The sequence below is a fragment of the Calliphora vicina genome, chromosome 2 (genome assembly GCF_958450345.1).
Source record: "Calliphora vicina chromosome 2, idCalVici1.1, whole genome shotgun sequence".
Lineage (NCBI taxonomy): Eukaryota > Metazoa > Arthropoda > Insecta > Diptera > Calliphoridae > Calliphora > Calliphora vicina.
This window is the reverse complement of record NC_088781.1, coordinates 1,575,846-1,587,581: the sequence shown is the minus strand read 5'-3', so window position 1 is coordinate 1,587,581 and position 11,736 is coordinate 1,575,846. Positions and strand designations below refer to the sequence as shown.

At 25.8% G+C, this 11,736-nt stretch overlaps 1 protein-coding gene across 1 annotated transcript; it reads right to left on the bottom strand.

Annotated features, from left to right (window-relative positions):
• Window positions 1–7,232: 7,232 nt before the first annotated feature.
• LOC135950989 (uncharacterized) lies at window positions 7,233–8,698 on the bottom strand. The gene has a single exon (XM_065500535.1). It carries the CDS (start codon window positions 8,634–8,636, stop codon window positions 8,466–8,468), a length of 171 nt encoding a protein of 56 aa, XP_065356607.1. The 5' UTR covers window positions 8,637–8,698; the 3' UTR covers window positions 7,233–8,465.
• Between the last annotated feature and the right edge of the window lie 3,038 nt (window positions 8,699–11,736).

Sequence of the window (11,736 nt, the reverse complement as noted above, 5' to 3'; positions counted from 1 at the left end):
CCTTATTGTGAACAAACAATGGAAATGAAGTTTGCCAACACAGGTTGACTCAAAAAATACAATGTTTGGATACAATGTTTGTGTAAATCTTTGTCTTTGTGTAAATGTCCTGAAAATAAAATTAAAGAATGAAGTGCAGCCAGCGGTGTTGAGCTGAAGAAACACTCCCGGATTTGCATGCATCATTTCAATGACTCCGATTATATTGATTTTTTTTCGTATTTCAAATATAAACAAAATATTTCTCAATTTTCAGTTGTTATTATTCGTATTTCTGTTTTTTGTTTTTCTATTATTTGACGTAACAAGGCATAGCATTTTAAACTCTCTCCCTAGTGATTCTACCTTCTAATGGTTGTATCATGGTACCATACAAAATTTGTTTAACAACATTTCGAAATTCTTATTAAACAACATTTTTGTTAGAATTTTGTCATGTCTAAAGTTCAGACAGTTTTTAAAATTAAAATAGGTTATAATTCCTAAACCTAAGATAGTTTAGAACAATTTATGTAGACAAATTGAAAATGTATGCATATTTTAAAAAATCAAAAAATCATCAAAAAAAAAATCAATCTAGAGTGTAGTCCCCATAGGGTACAACTAGAGGTGCAACTGAGAGTAAGCTGAGAGTAACACTAATTACTCTCTTCACACGTACATGTGATATGTGAATTCAACATACTTGTGAGAGAAATTAACACATCAAAATACTTGAAATTTTACCTTTGATTTTCCGACTAAATACAGACCGAACCACTTTATTACACTTCTATACACTATTTTGATTTTTTTTTAACAATTTACAGCACACTTTTAATTCCGAAACACGTTAATTTTGCTCAAATGAAAAAAATATTTTTTTATAAATTTTTGACACTTAATTTTATTTGTGGTAGAATTTAATTTATAGAACAGAGTTTAAATTTTTGGTATTGAAATAGAAGAAAATTTAAATAAATTAAAATTTAAGCATTTTTATAGAACTCTGTGTGTCTGGTGAAAATTAAAAAGGCACCAATACAACTACAAAACTATGTACTAATACATTCTCACGACTTAGGTTTTTGACATATTATTCTATGGTAGTCCCTTTAAATGTATACTGCTCTTTTTTGTGAGTATGTAGTTCGTACATACTGATTTCCAGTGTCTGAAGGTATTTTTTCGTTTGCGGGTATTTTTCGGATAAAACCGCTAAGTGGTTTTTCTAGCTGCAAAATATTTTCAGTTGGTGGTTTTTATATTTTGTATTTACTTAAGCGAAACTAAAATAATAAAATTTTACAAACATTTTTAAAGTGTACGCCGATTTTTCTTTGTGTTGTTTTTATGGTTTATCGATAAATGGTTTTTTTACTTAACAGAAAGACAGTTTCAAATCGATTTTTTTGAAAATTACAAATTACAATTACAATTTTCAGTAACATCTACATTATTAGGTGGGCAAATCTTTCAAATACTACATCGTTTTGTTTTAAGCTTTTGCAGTATCAGGATTCCGCAGAAAATAATATTTTGTATGCCATGGTCAAATGCGAAAGTGGAGCTAGTTTTTAGTCAGCTTAATATTGTAAAATCAAACTTAAGAACTCGTTTGCAATCTCAGATAGTTAATGGAATTTAACAGTAAAGTATATTAAATTAATTTTTATTAAAAATAGCCTTCGTCGCTGCTACAATTATGAAGTCTCATGAATGTTTTTAAATTTGGTTGGTACCTCAGAAATATACTCAAAATGATGATTTCTAATGGATTGATCTTAATTTTAGTATATACCTTTTTTGGCACACATTTTAATTTAAAATTTAATTATTTTTGTTTTTAAAACAGTTTTGCTTGATACCTCGTTTAATAAAAATTTAGTGGTTTTAATCAGTGGTTTTATTTAAAGATTTAGTGGTTTCTGGCGTTATTTAAAATGCAATCTGGTGGGATATGATCTTAAAGCTTTGGCAATTTCATACAATTGTTTGATTTCATACAAATTGTGTTGATATAATTCTTTTACAGCTGTAACAATTTAAAAACTAGTTATTTTACCCACCTCAATTAATCTATTGGAGAGTTGTCGAAGCAATTTTATGAAATGTTTTTTAACAATCTCATTGTAATTAAAAAGGGTCATAGAACATACACATGTTAAAATAATATAATCAATAGGGACAGTCTCCTAGAACTGCTGGCAACAGAGTTTTATAAAAATGTTTTAAATTTTAATTCGTATGAATTTTCAATACCAAAAAATGGGAGAATTTGAACCTTTGGGTCAAAATAAGGAACATCAGAATTCATTTTAGAGGTATGGTTCCTTGGACAAAGTTTCTTATTTTGATCCCTAGCGTACGATTTTCATTGTCACTTGGTCGATTTTTAAATCGACACGCCCTAATATACCCGTATATATAAGAGAGTAATTTTAAAAAATTGAGAGTTGGTCAATAAATTTATAATATTAATTAATATTAATAAATATTGATAATTAATATTAAAAAATGTTGTATTCAGTTTAAACTTACACGATAATCAGCGTAAATTCAGATATAGATCTTTCAATAGTATTTAATAACTCCAATTCTTTGCCTACTTCTTGATTTTCTTCCTTTGTTTTATTTATTTTTTAATGGAAAGCTACACCATAGATAGTAGACATAGAGCGGAAACTCTGCTGTCAAAGCCTAACTCAGTTGTCAGAAACCTAAGTGGTGAGAATGTATTAGTAGAAAAAACTATGTGAAAACAAAAACAACACTCGTATGTGTTATTATTTTGAGTAATTTTTTTGTTTGAGTTTTTTTCTAGTTTCCGCTCTATGTTCTCTATGAAGCTACACTTTATTGGTAAACAAATGCACTCCACTATTTGTATATACTCCCTTCACTAACAACACTCAATGCAAAACCAAAGAGAAACGAGCAATGAAATTAAATTTGCAAAATATCTTGCAAAATATATCTTGCAATAACAAAATTTAACAGAAAAAGCTTATTGTCAATAAATATGAATTAAAATGTCATTTAAATTATATTAATTAAATAAATATATGTATTTTATAACTTTTGTTAGCTGCTCACCTTAAGAATGAATGATTTTTGGGAATATGCTGGAGGGCGGCCGCAAATTGCCAGTTGCTGTATTTCTTATAAAATGCACCATTTATTGTGGCTATTTTAACTAAAAACACTTTATTATCACTTATTAAGATTTGTTATAAATGTTATGCTTGTTTTTAAAGTTAAATTTATAATTTATCTCACTTGTGCCGGTCACTAAAGAAAACTAAATATGTAAACTAATGCAAATGAAAAGGAAATCAAGTTTGTCAAAACAGGCTGATTCAAAAATATCATGTTTCAAGGAAGTTAATTTTTAATAGTAAAAGGGTGAGACAGTTTGATTTATTTTAAGAAAACGTTAAATTTGAAAGTTGTTTCTTCATGAAAATCTTTTTTTATGTACATACATGCGTACATTTTAGTTTGAAAATAAAGAAGATGTAAAAGCGAAGTGAATTTTATTTAATTAACAAAATTGATTTAACAATAACTATGTATATACATATATGTATATACATATACATATATGTATGTGTTATTATATAAATATTAGAATAGTAGTTGTTATATTATATACATTTGTATAAGTACCAATTCAAAATTGGTAAATTAATTGCTGAGATTTAAGCAAAAAATACGACAACATAGGTTTTTGACCAAAATATAGGTATAAAGAAAAATTAATTTTTAAAATCAAATAACTAATATTTTAATGTGGACACTTACAGTTGGGAGTTGGAAGTCACTAACAAGTATTCCCTTATTGTATGACTGTAGTTGCACACTTTTATCCGACTTGATATTTATCGCGATATACTGACAGTTCTCATAATAATTCCAAGGAATTTAAACATTTTTATAAATATTTATGAAGATATACCTATTAACAAATAAATTGAGGTTATAAATATGAAACGCACTACATAAGTTCATATTATCCATTCTTGATTCTTTAATGTTTTAACTCCAATTTATTAATATTTACATATTTACATATTTATTGCACTTGTTGATTGTTTCTTTTCTTCATTTTAAATTTCTTTGAGTAAAATTGTTTGCTTTGTTGTGGAAAAAACAACAACAACAATACGACTTCACTTGTAAACAAACTTTTTATGAACACATGCAACAACAAACGACAATCAAAGCAAAACCGAATAGAATGAAGAACAACACGAAGTAGCAACAAAAGACAAATTTTAATTTTTGTCATTTACTAAATTAGCGATAATTTTAACAAAAAGTGTTTATTTAATGGACAATTATGATTTTAATAAACACCTTTTTCTGAAAGATTTAATAATAAATAACTTTTATGTAACTTTATACTAGTTTTCTTTCCATTTAACAAACATGTTGACAAACGGCCCCAAATTAGCAATTTCGTATTATTTCTTAAAATACATTATTAATTGTGAATACATCAACTTAAAAACACTTCTATATATATTAAATTGAAATTTGATATAAATTTGATATTGTTTATTCACGATAATTATTAATTTTCAATTATTTTCGCGTACGACGAAATTTTCGCAATGTCACTTGTGTCGGCCACTAAAGAAAACTAAATAAACAAATATAAAATGACAAGGAAATGAAGTTAGTCCATACAGGCTGACTCAAAAAAGTCTAGTTTTCGTTAAACGTTATTTTTAGGTGTGAGGGGGTGGCACAGTTATATTTTCTTATTTTAAAAAAAAACGTTAAATGAAAAACGTATCTGTATTGTGTGAGACTTTAATAGCTAATTTTTTTTTCTACTATTTTTATAATTTTCTATTATAATTCAGAAAGAGTATTTACATATTTTGGTGTTCTGTAAATTGAATCCACACGAATGTACAAAACCGTGCGATATCAATTTGTCAATTTCTGAAAATTTTTGGTTTTTTTAAAAAAGGAAATTAAACATTGTATGAAGTTGGTACCTTTATTAAAAACTTTAATCAACATTTTTAAACTCTCTGCAAAATGAAAAACAACCTTTGACCCCGCTGAACGGGTGAACGTTTAATTCCTGTAGATTTAGTAATATTGTTCATATGTAATTTATATCCATGATACAATCATTAGAAGGTAGAATCACTAGAGAGTGAGTTTAATATGCTATGCCTTGTTACGTCAAATAATAGAAAAATAAAAAACAGAAATCCAAAAATACGAATAATAACAAATGAAAATTGAGAAATATTTTGTTTATATTTGAAATAGATAATTTATTTGCATACGAAAACAAATCATTTACGCCTTTTACTGGTGTTTTTGATGTTTTAATTTTTGACGTTTTATTTCAATTGTACTTTTATTTTTTTATTTTCTATTAGTCTGACAATTCAAGGCAAAGTATAATTGAGAACATATTTTGTAGTGAGTCTACCTTTTATTGTTATATTATGATTTAAATCATTAAAACTGATCATTTATTATATCGCACTCGTTCAACAAAACCTTTTTGTCACAAAATATTACGAAAATGGTCTCAAATGTGGTTTTCGAGATGAAAGAGTAATCTGAATACGTTGAAATTTTTACAGTAGATAGATATTTATGTTGTTAGTTGATTTCTTGCAAAAAGTGAATTTTTAAAAATGTTGGATTAATACAGTATTGTTGAACGAGTGCGATATATCCTTAATAAAATCGTAAAGATATTTATTACGGTAACGATAATTTGGATTATTTTGGTAATGGTATTTTGACGGTATTTAATGTTATATCGATCATGGCAGAACAAGCAAGGTACAATTATTAAAAAGTACGTTCTCAATTATACATTCCCTATAACGTCAAACAAAAGAAAATTAGAAAAAAACAAAACGAAATGTCTAAGACAAAAATAAATTAATTAAACAAATTTTTGTGTATTTACTTTTTTCGTGAAATATTCAATTCAAATTAAATTTTTTCCAAATAAATATGTGTTAGTTTTAATATAACGTGCAAAACATTGCGAAAACAAAATAAAAAGTGATGAGAGTAAATGCGTTATTTGACGTTGTAGGGGTAATTATTGAAAACTCTCCCTAATAATTGTACCTGGTTGGTTCTACCATGATATCGATAATGATATATCAATGATAACGGCTATTTCGGTCTGATGTAAATGATGAACAAAGTTAATCAAAAAGTTAAACAAAAGTTAAACAATAATTACAATAATCTGACATATGTATGTATAAGACGATCTCCATGTTTTTCTTGCAACAAAACTAAAGTTTGCAATATTTTTTGTTTATCATTAGATTTATTAAGTATTTTGAAACACTTACGTACGCGGTTAATAACATCACTTATATACATATATTTTAAGATCATGGCCTTCGTCTATTTCAACGTAATTATTATAAATATCATCCTCAATATCACATTCGACGACCGTTTCAAAATCACATTCGCCATCACTTTCAATACCACTTTAATCTAAGTTAATATTTTGATTATTGACTGCGATTCTGCTAATATCTCGCCAGCATATGTTCACACCACGGCCACCTCGTCATGTTTCTGTTCTGTTTCGAAATTCTATAATCATTCAGCCTTTTTTACTAAATATCAAATATTTTATGCCGTACATTTTATTTTCATTGGTTCAAGTCCTAAATTAAACTTTTTGAAAGACTTGTTTTTATAATTGTAACATCTTGCAGTATTTATATATTTATAGAAGGAGCTATCGGACCGGACCACTCATCTACAGTGATCGCAAGACTACCTTTATCTTTATCGAATTTCATAAACAATACAATTTTTATAAGTCATTATTACTTACATATTTGAATTATGAAAAATTTTAAGCAATTTAATAAATTTAAATATATATGTATGTTGTATGTACATTTATTCCTTTTATTCGATTATTCTACATAAAATTGTTCGAATTATTCGTTATTCGAAAATGGTAATTTTTAAATTGTTCGAATAATTATTCGTAAGAAATTATTCGATTACTCGAATGAATAACCTAGTACGTACCATAGAAGAAACACATAGATTACTCGAATGAATAACCTAGTACGTACCATAGAAGAAACACATAGAACGGAATTAAAGAGTTAGGTTTTTGACAGCAGACTATTTTATATATTCTTTGACTTAGGTTTTTGGCTCTCAGTTACCTATCTAGTTGTCATCTATGGTACGTACTTGTATGTTATAGAGAAATAAAACATCTGTTTGTAATATTTTGTATTGATTTTATTTAATAATTATTTTTTTAATTCATATAACATTTAACAGCTTTTCAAAGTTTAATTTAGGTTGTATGTTTATTTTTTTTCATAATATTTAATATGTAGTTTGTTGTTTCATTATTGGTTTTCATTTCAAATTATAGTTAATTGTTAATAATTTAATATAATAAATATTGCATTGAACAGTGGAATAATATAAATAGTTATTGTTAATAGTTTAATGTATGTATGTATGAATTGTAAGTATTCAACTATTACAAATTGGCAATTCTTAATGGTATTTAATTATTTTGTTTGATGTATGTAAATATTTTTGGGTTAAATGCATACTTTGCTATTTATTTCATTTATTCAAAATATTTTTATTGGTTTATATTGCTTTTTTATTTTGGCTGTTTTGGTAAGACATGTTTTTTTAGTTTGTATTGTTTGTTTAAACTTAAAAATATTTTAAAAATTATAAAAATATTATAATAATAGGAATAGGTTTGAGACAAATCATTGTTTTTTGTGAAATTTGTATTTGTAGTTTAAATATTTAGTTTTTTTATTTTTCACTCACTTTAATCGAGGAAAGTTTTTCTGTTGGCTTAATAGAAATAAAGGTACAAAATGGGCGCGTTTTTCTCTTATTGTTTTTAAAAATTATATTTAAATTAACTGAAATTCGAGTTAAATTTAAAGATAGGTATTTAAATTATATGTTAAAATTTTTGTTTTTTCTGGTACATATTGTTTTTGTATTGCTAAAAACTAATTGAGCCTAAACACTACGTTTTGTTAACATCTTTGTTTATTTAATTAATTGATATTTTGTTAAATTTATGTTATTTTTTTTTAATAATTGAAAGCATAATTAGGGAACATTATTTTCTTTTTAAAGATCTATCATGAGAAAGAAATATGGCAAATTGCTGTAACACTGTTATTCGAAATGTTTTAAAAGAGGGGAAATGATAAGACGTGATCATGTCGCCGAAAGAATTTGAAGAAGATAAGAAATTAAAAAGGGCATATTGTCTCTACCCAGATCTTCAAATAACAGTATTTAACTACATATTTCATGTTTTAAAGAATTTTTTTATTTTTCTTTACTAAATCTAATCAATGTTTTTTTTTTTAATTTTTAATTGCATGTTATTGTTACATCAGTTTTCTATTTTTGCATAGATCCTTTGGAGGAATTTTTGTTCACTTAATTTGTGTTTCCCATTCTTATTCCGCACGACACAATAGCGAAGCAAAACGGAACAGACGCATCCAACTGAACAGTTTGGTTTCAATGAAATTCTCATCAGCATTTGAGGTCGTCATACTAACGTGTGACGACGATGAATTTGAGGATTTACTTACGCGCTTGGCATGATTACAGGCAGGAGAAGCCATTTTTATATGTATGAGAGTAATTTTGGTGGTTTTGTTGTAAGCGAGTCGTCGAAGATCAAAATGTGCTGAAATAAAGAAAAGAGAATACATTTTTTAACTGTTCTTGGAATAGTTTAGGTCTTATATTAAGATTCAAATCGGGTACATTAGTGCGTATAAGTTATATAAATTATTTTTGTTTTAAATTTATTTTCTGAGATTATTCAGAAAATTCCTAAACAAATAATGATTAGATTTCTTATATATAAGATCAGTAAGATAATTTAAATAAGTTTTTTCATTGTTTTTAAAATTTCATCACTACTTTTCTCTAAAGTGAAAATTTGGGTTTAAGCAAATCAAAATTTGTTTCCAATTAATATGTATGTATGTATATTCTAATTATTGATATTAATCCTATTTTTAACTTAACAAAATAAATTTCCAGCTACAAATAAATTTGTATTTAATTTTTTATCATTATCGCTTTAATTGTGTGTAGGTTTGTTTAGCTGCCACAAATGCTTATTTTATTTCAATATTACATTTCTTTGTCAAACGTCATATAACACGTATGCATTGGAAACTTAAAAACGCCAACGCAAAATATTATTTTTTTAAAAAAAATTTAACTTTTCATCTATAAAATTTGTTAACGTTTTTATGCTACATATGTTTTTGACTGCATACATTAACAAATTAAACTAGATCTGTCAAAATTTATTTATAACAGATTTGTCTATTTACTCTGGCTAAATTTTGTCATCTTGAAACCGAACCTAATTAATAGTTGGCGTAATCCGAAACTCAATTCCATCTTCTAAGAAATTTTCCCCAAGAAACCATTGGTCTAATATCAAATACTATCTTTCGCATTTCGTCTTTTATCCAATGATATTTCAGTATATACATATGTATATGTATTTTTTTAATAGTTTTTTATTAGATAAAAGACGAAATGCGCAAGATATGATTTGATTTTAGACCTATGGTTTCATGTGGAAAATTTCTTAGAATTGTCCGTAGATTGAGTTTCTGCTATACGATTTTTTACTTTTTGATCGTCCATACAAATCGACCCAGCCTAATGTATACATATACTTTATGGGGAAAAAAATTTAGAAAATAAAAACGGAATGACAAACTTAATTATTATAAAACTTATGTGCCCATGTTTTGACGACTACGATTTTAAATTAAATATCGTATTACGTTGAATTGTTCACGATATTGTTGTAATGTCAGCACGTGTTGTTTTATTTTTTTATAAAGACGTTTTTTTGTTTAAATAATCTTTTTTAGATCTTTTGCTTAGTTTATGAAAAAAAGGTTAATTTGTCTTTGTCATTTGTTTATGAAATAAAAGAATAAAATGTTTTGTAATATTAATGGATGAAGACAACAAAATAAACAATCTAATATTAAAGGGACGCCCACATTGTCAGACATTTGTTTTAAAAATTCAAAAATAAATTTAAATCTTTACATGACACAAAGTCATTTAAGGCCTCAGAACAAACATGTTTGGCAGTATTTTACCTTTGAACTGAATACATTAAAAAAAATTTAATTTTACACTTTGAAAAATTACTTAGTTTTAGTATTCAAAACTAAAATTAACAAAATCTTATATATAATTGATATGATCCATTTAAAATATTATTGATATGGTCCAAAACAAATCAATTAAACAAAATTCAATTACACTTGAACAATTTAATTAGCTGCTTTTCAAAAAGAAATTATTTAAAATCACATTTACACTAAAATTAAAATTCTACAATAAATCTCCATTAACAATATAAACCAAACAATTAAAAAAAAATAATATTTATTACTTTTTTCAATCTTTTTTTTAATTTGCTTTTGACACACAATTTTTTCAAGTTTTCATTTTTCATCAATTCTCTTTGAAAACAAACAAACAAATTCACTAAATTTTTCAATTTATTTCTAGTTGTCTACGAAAATCGTTAGTCTCTCTGACATTGGCCCACATTTTTATTTATTTCTTATAGAAATCAAAACAAAAAACAATTCTGTGTGTAAAATACACTACTACTAACTTCATTTCTATGAATTCAAATGCATACACACTACACTACATGTAGATAAGTTAATGTGTATGCGCTCAAATGCTCTTTAAGACAACAAAAAAATACACTGCAATTTTTGTATCATTTAAATAATGACACTTCACTGTTTGTGATACGTCATTTTCAAAAAAAAAAAAGAAAACGAGAAAGACACACGCCTTAGTAGCAATCTGTCATTTGCACTATTGTGTTATGAAATATAAGCAACAAAGAATTTTGAAAAACAGTGGCTCCTCGATAGAACATATTGGATTTTACAGTTTTATTACAAAAATCCTGATATGCTTTAAAAACAATTTTATGATTTTTATTCAATATTTCTATTTAAGAAAATTTTTTTTCTTATTTAATTGGCAATTTCATTATTTCTTTAAATATTGTCTTTTCTATTAAATTTGTATATGAAATTCTTAGTAGTTCATATTTAAATGGTTTTTCAGTAATTTTTTATTTATTCAATTTATTGAGATGCCACTGTAATGTTATTTATTTCATATAATTTAGAACATGGAAATTTTATATTGTATGACGTTAACCGAAATAACCTTATCAATGCATAAAGAGCTGTCAACTCGCATGTGTTTTCTTTTTTATTATTCTCAAAATAGTCAATTGAAATAGAAAATGTGATCATGCAGATACATTAGGATGGCATTTATATTAAACTTTTCCGATTTTACATGCTCCCAAGGTCTAAAATTGTTCTCGGTCACCTAAGAAAATAAATGCTGACAATTTGAGGAAAATCGTATAACATTTATTAGAATCGAAAATATTTTTTTTTAATTTTTGAAAATTTCTTTAAAAAATTTTTGAAAATTTTAAATTTGGAATTTGGGATCAAGTATATATGTACATATATATTTCAACATGATAAAATAAAAACGATTTTTAATTGTAATTTTTTTTTTACATTTTGCTACTTTCTCTTTAAATCCGAAACTTCTAATAAAATAAACAATCTGTTAAAGTTTTCCGATTTTGTTAAAATTTTCTGCATTTGGTATTTAGATGACGGAAAACCT

Bases quoted from the DNA above. Each gene is read 5' to 3' on its own strand.
- LOC135950989 (XM_065500535.1), bottom strand. From the start codon at position 8,636: ATGGCTTCTCCTGCCTGTAATCATGCCAAGCGCGTAAGTAAATCCTCA.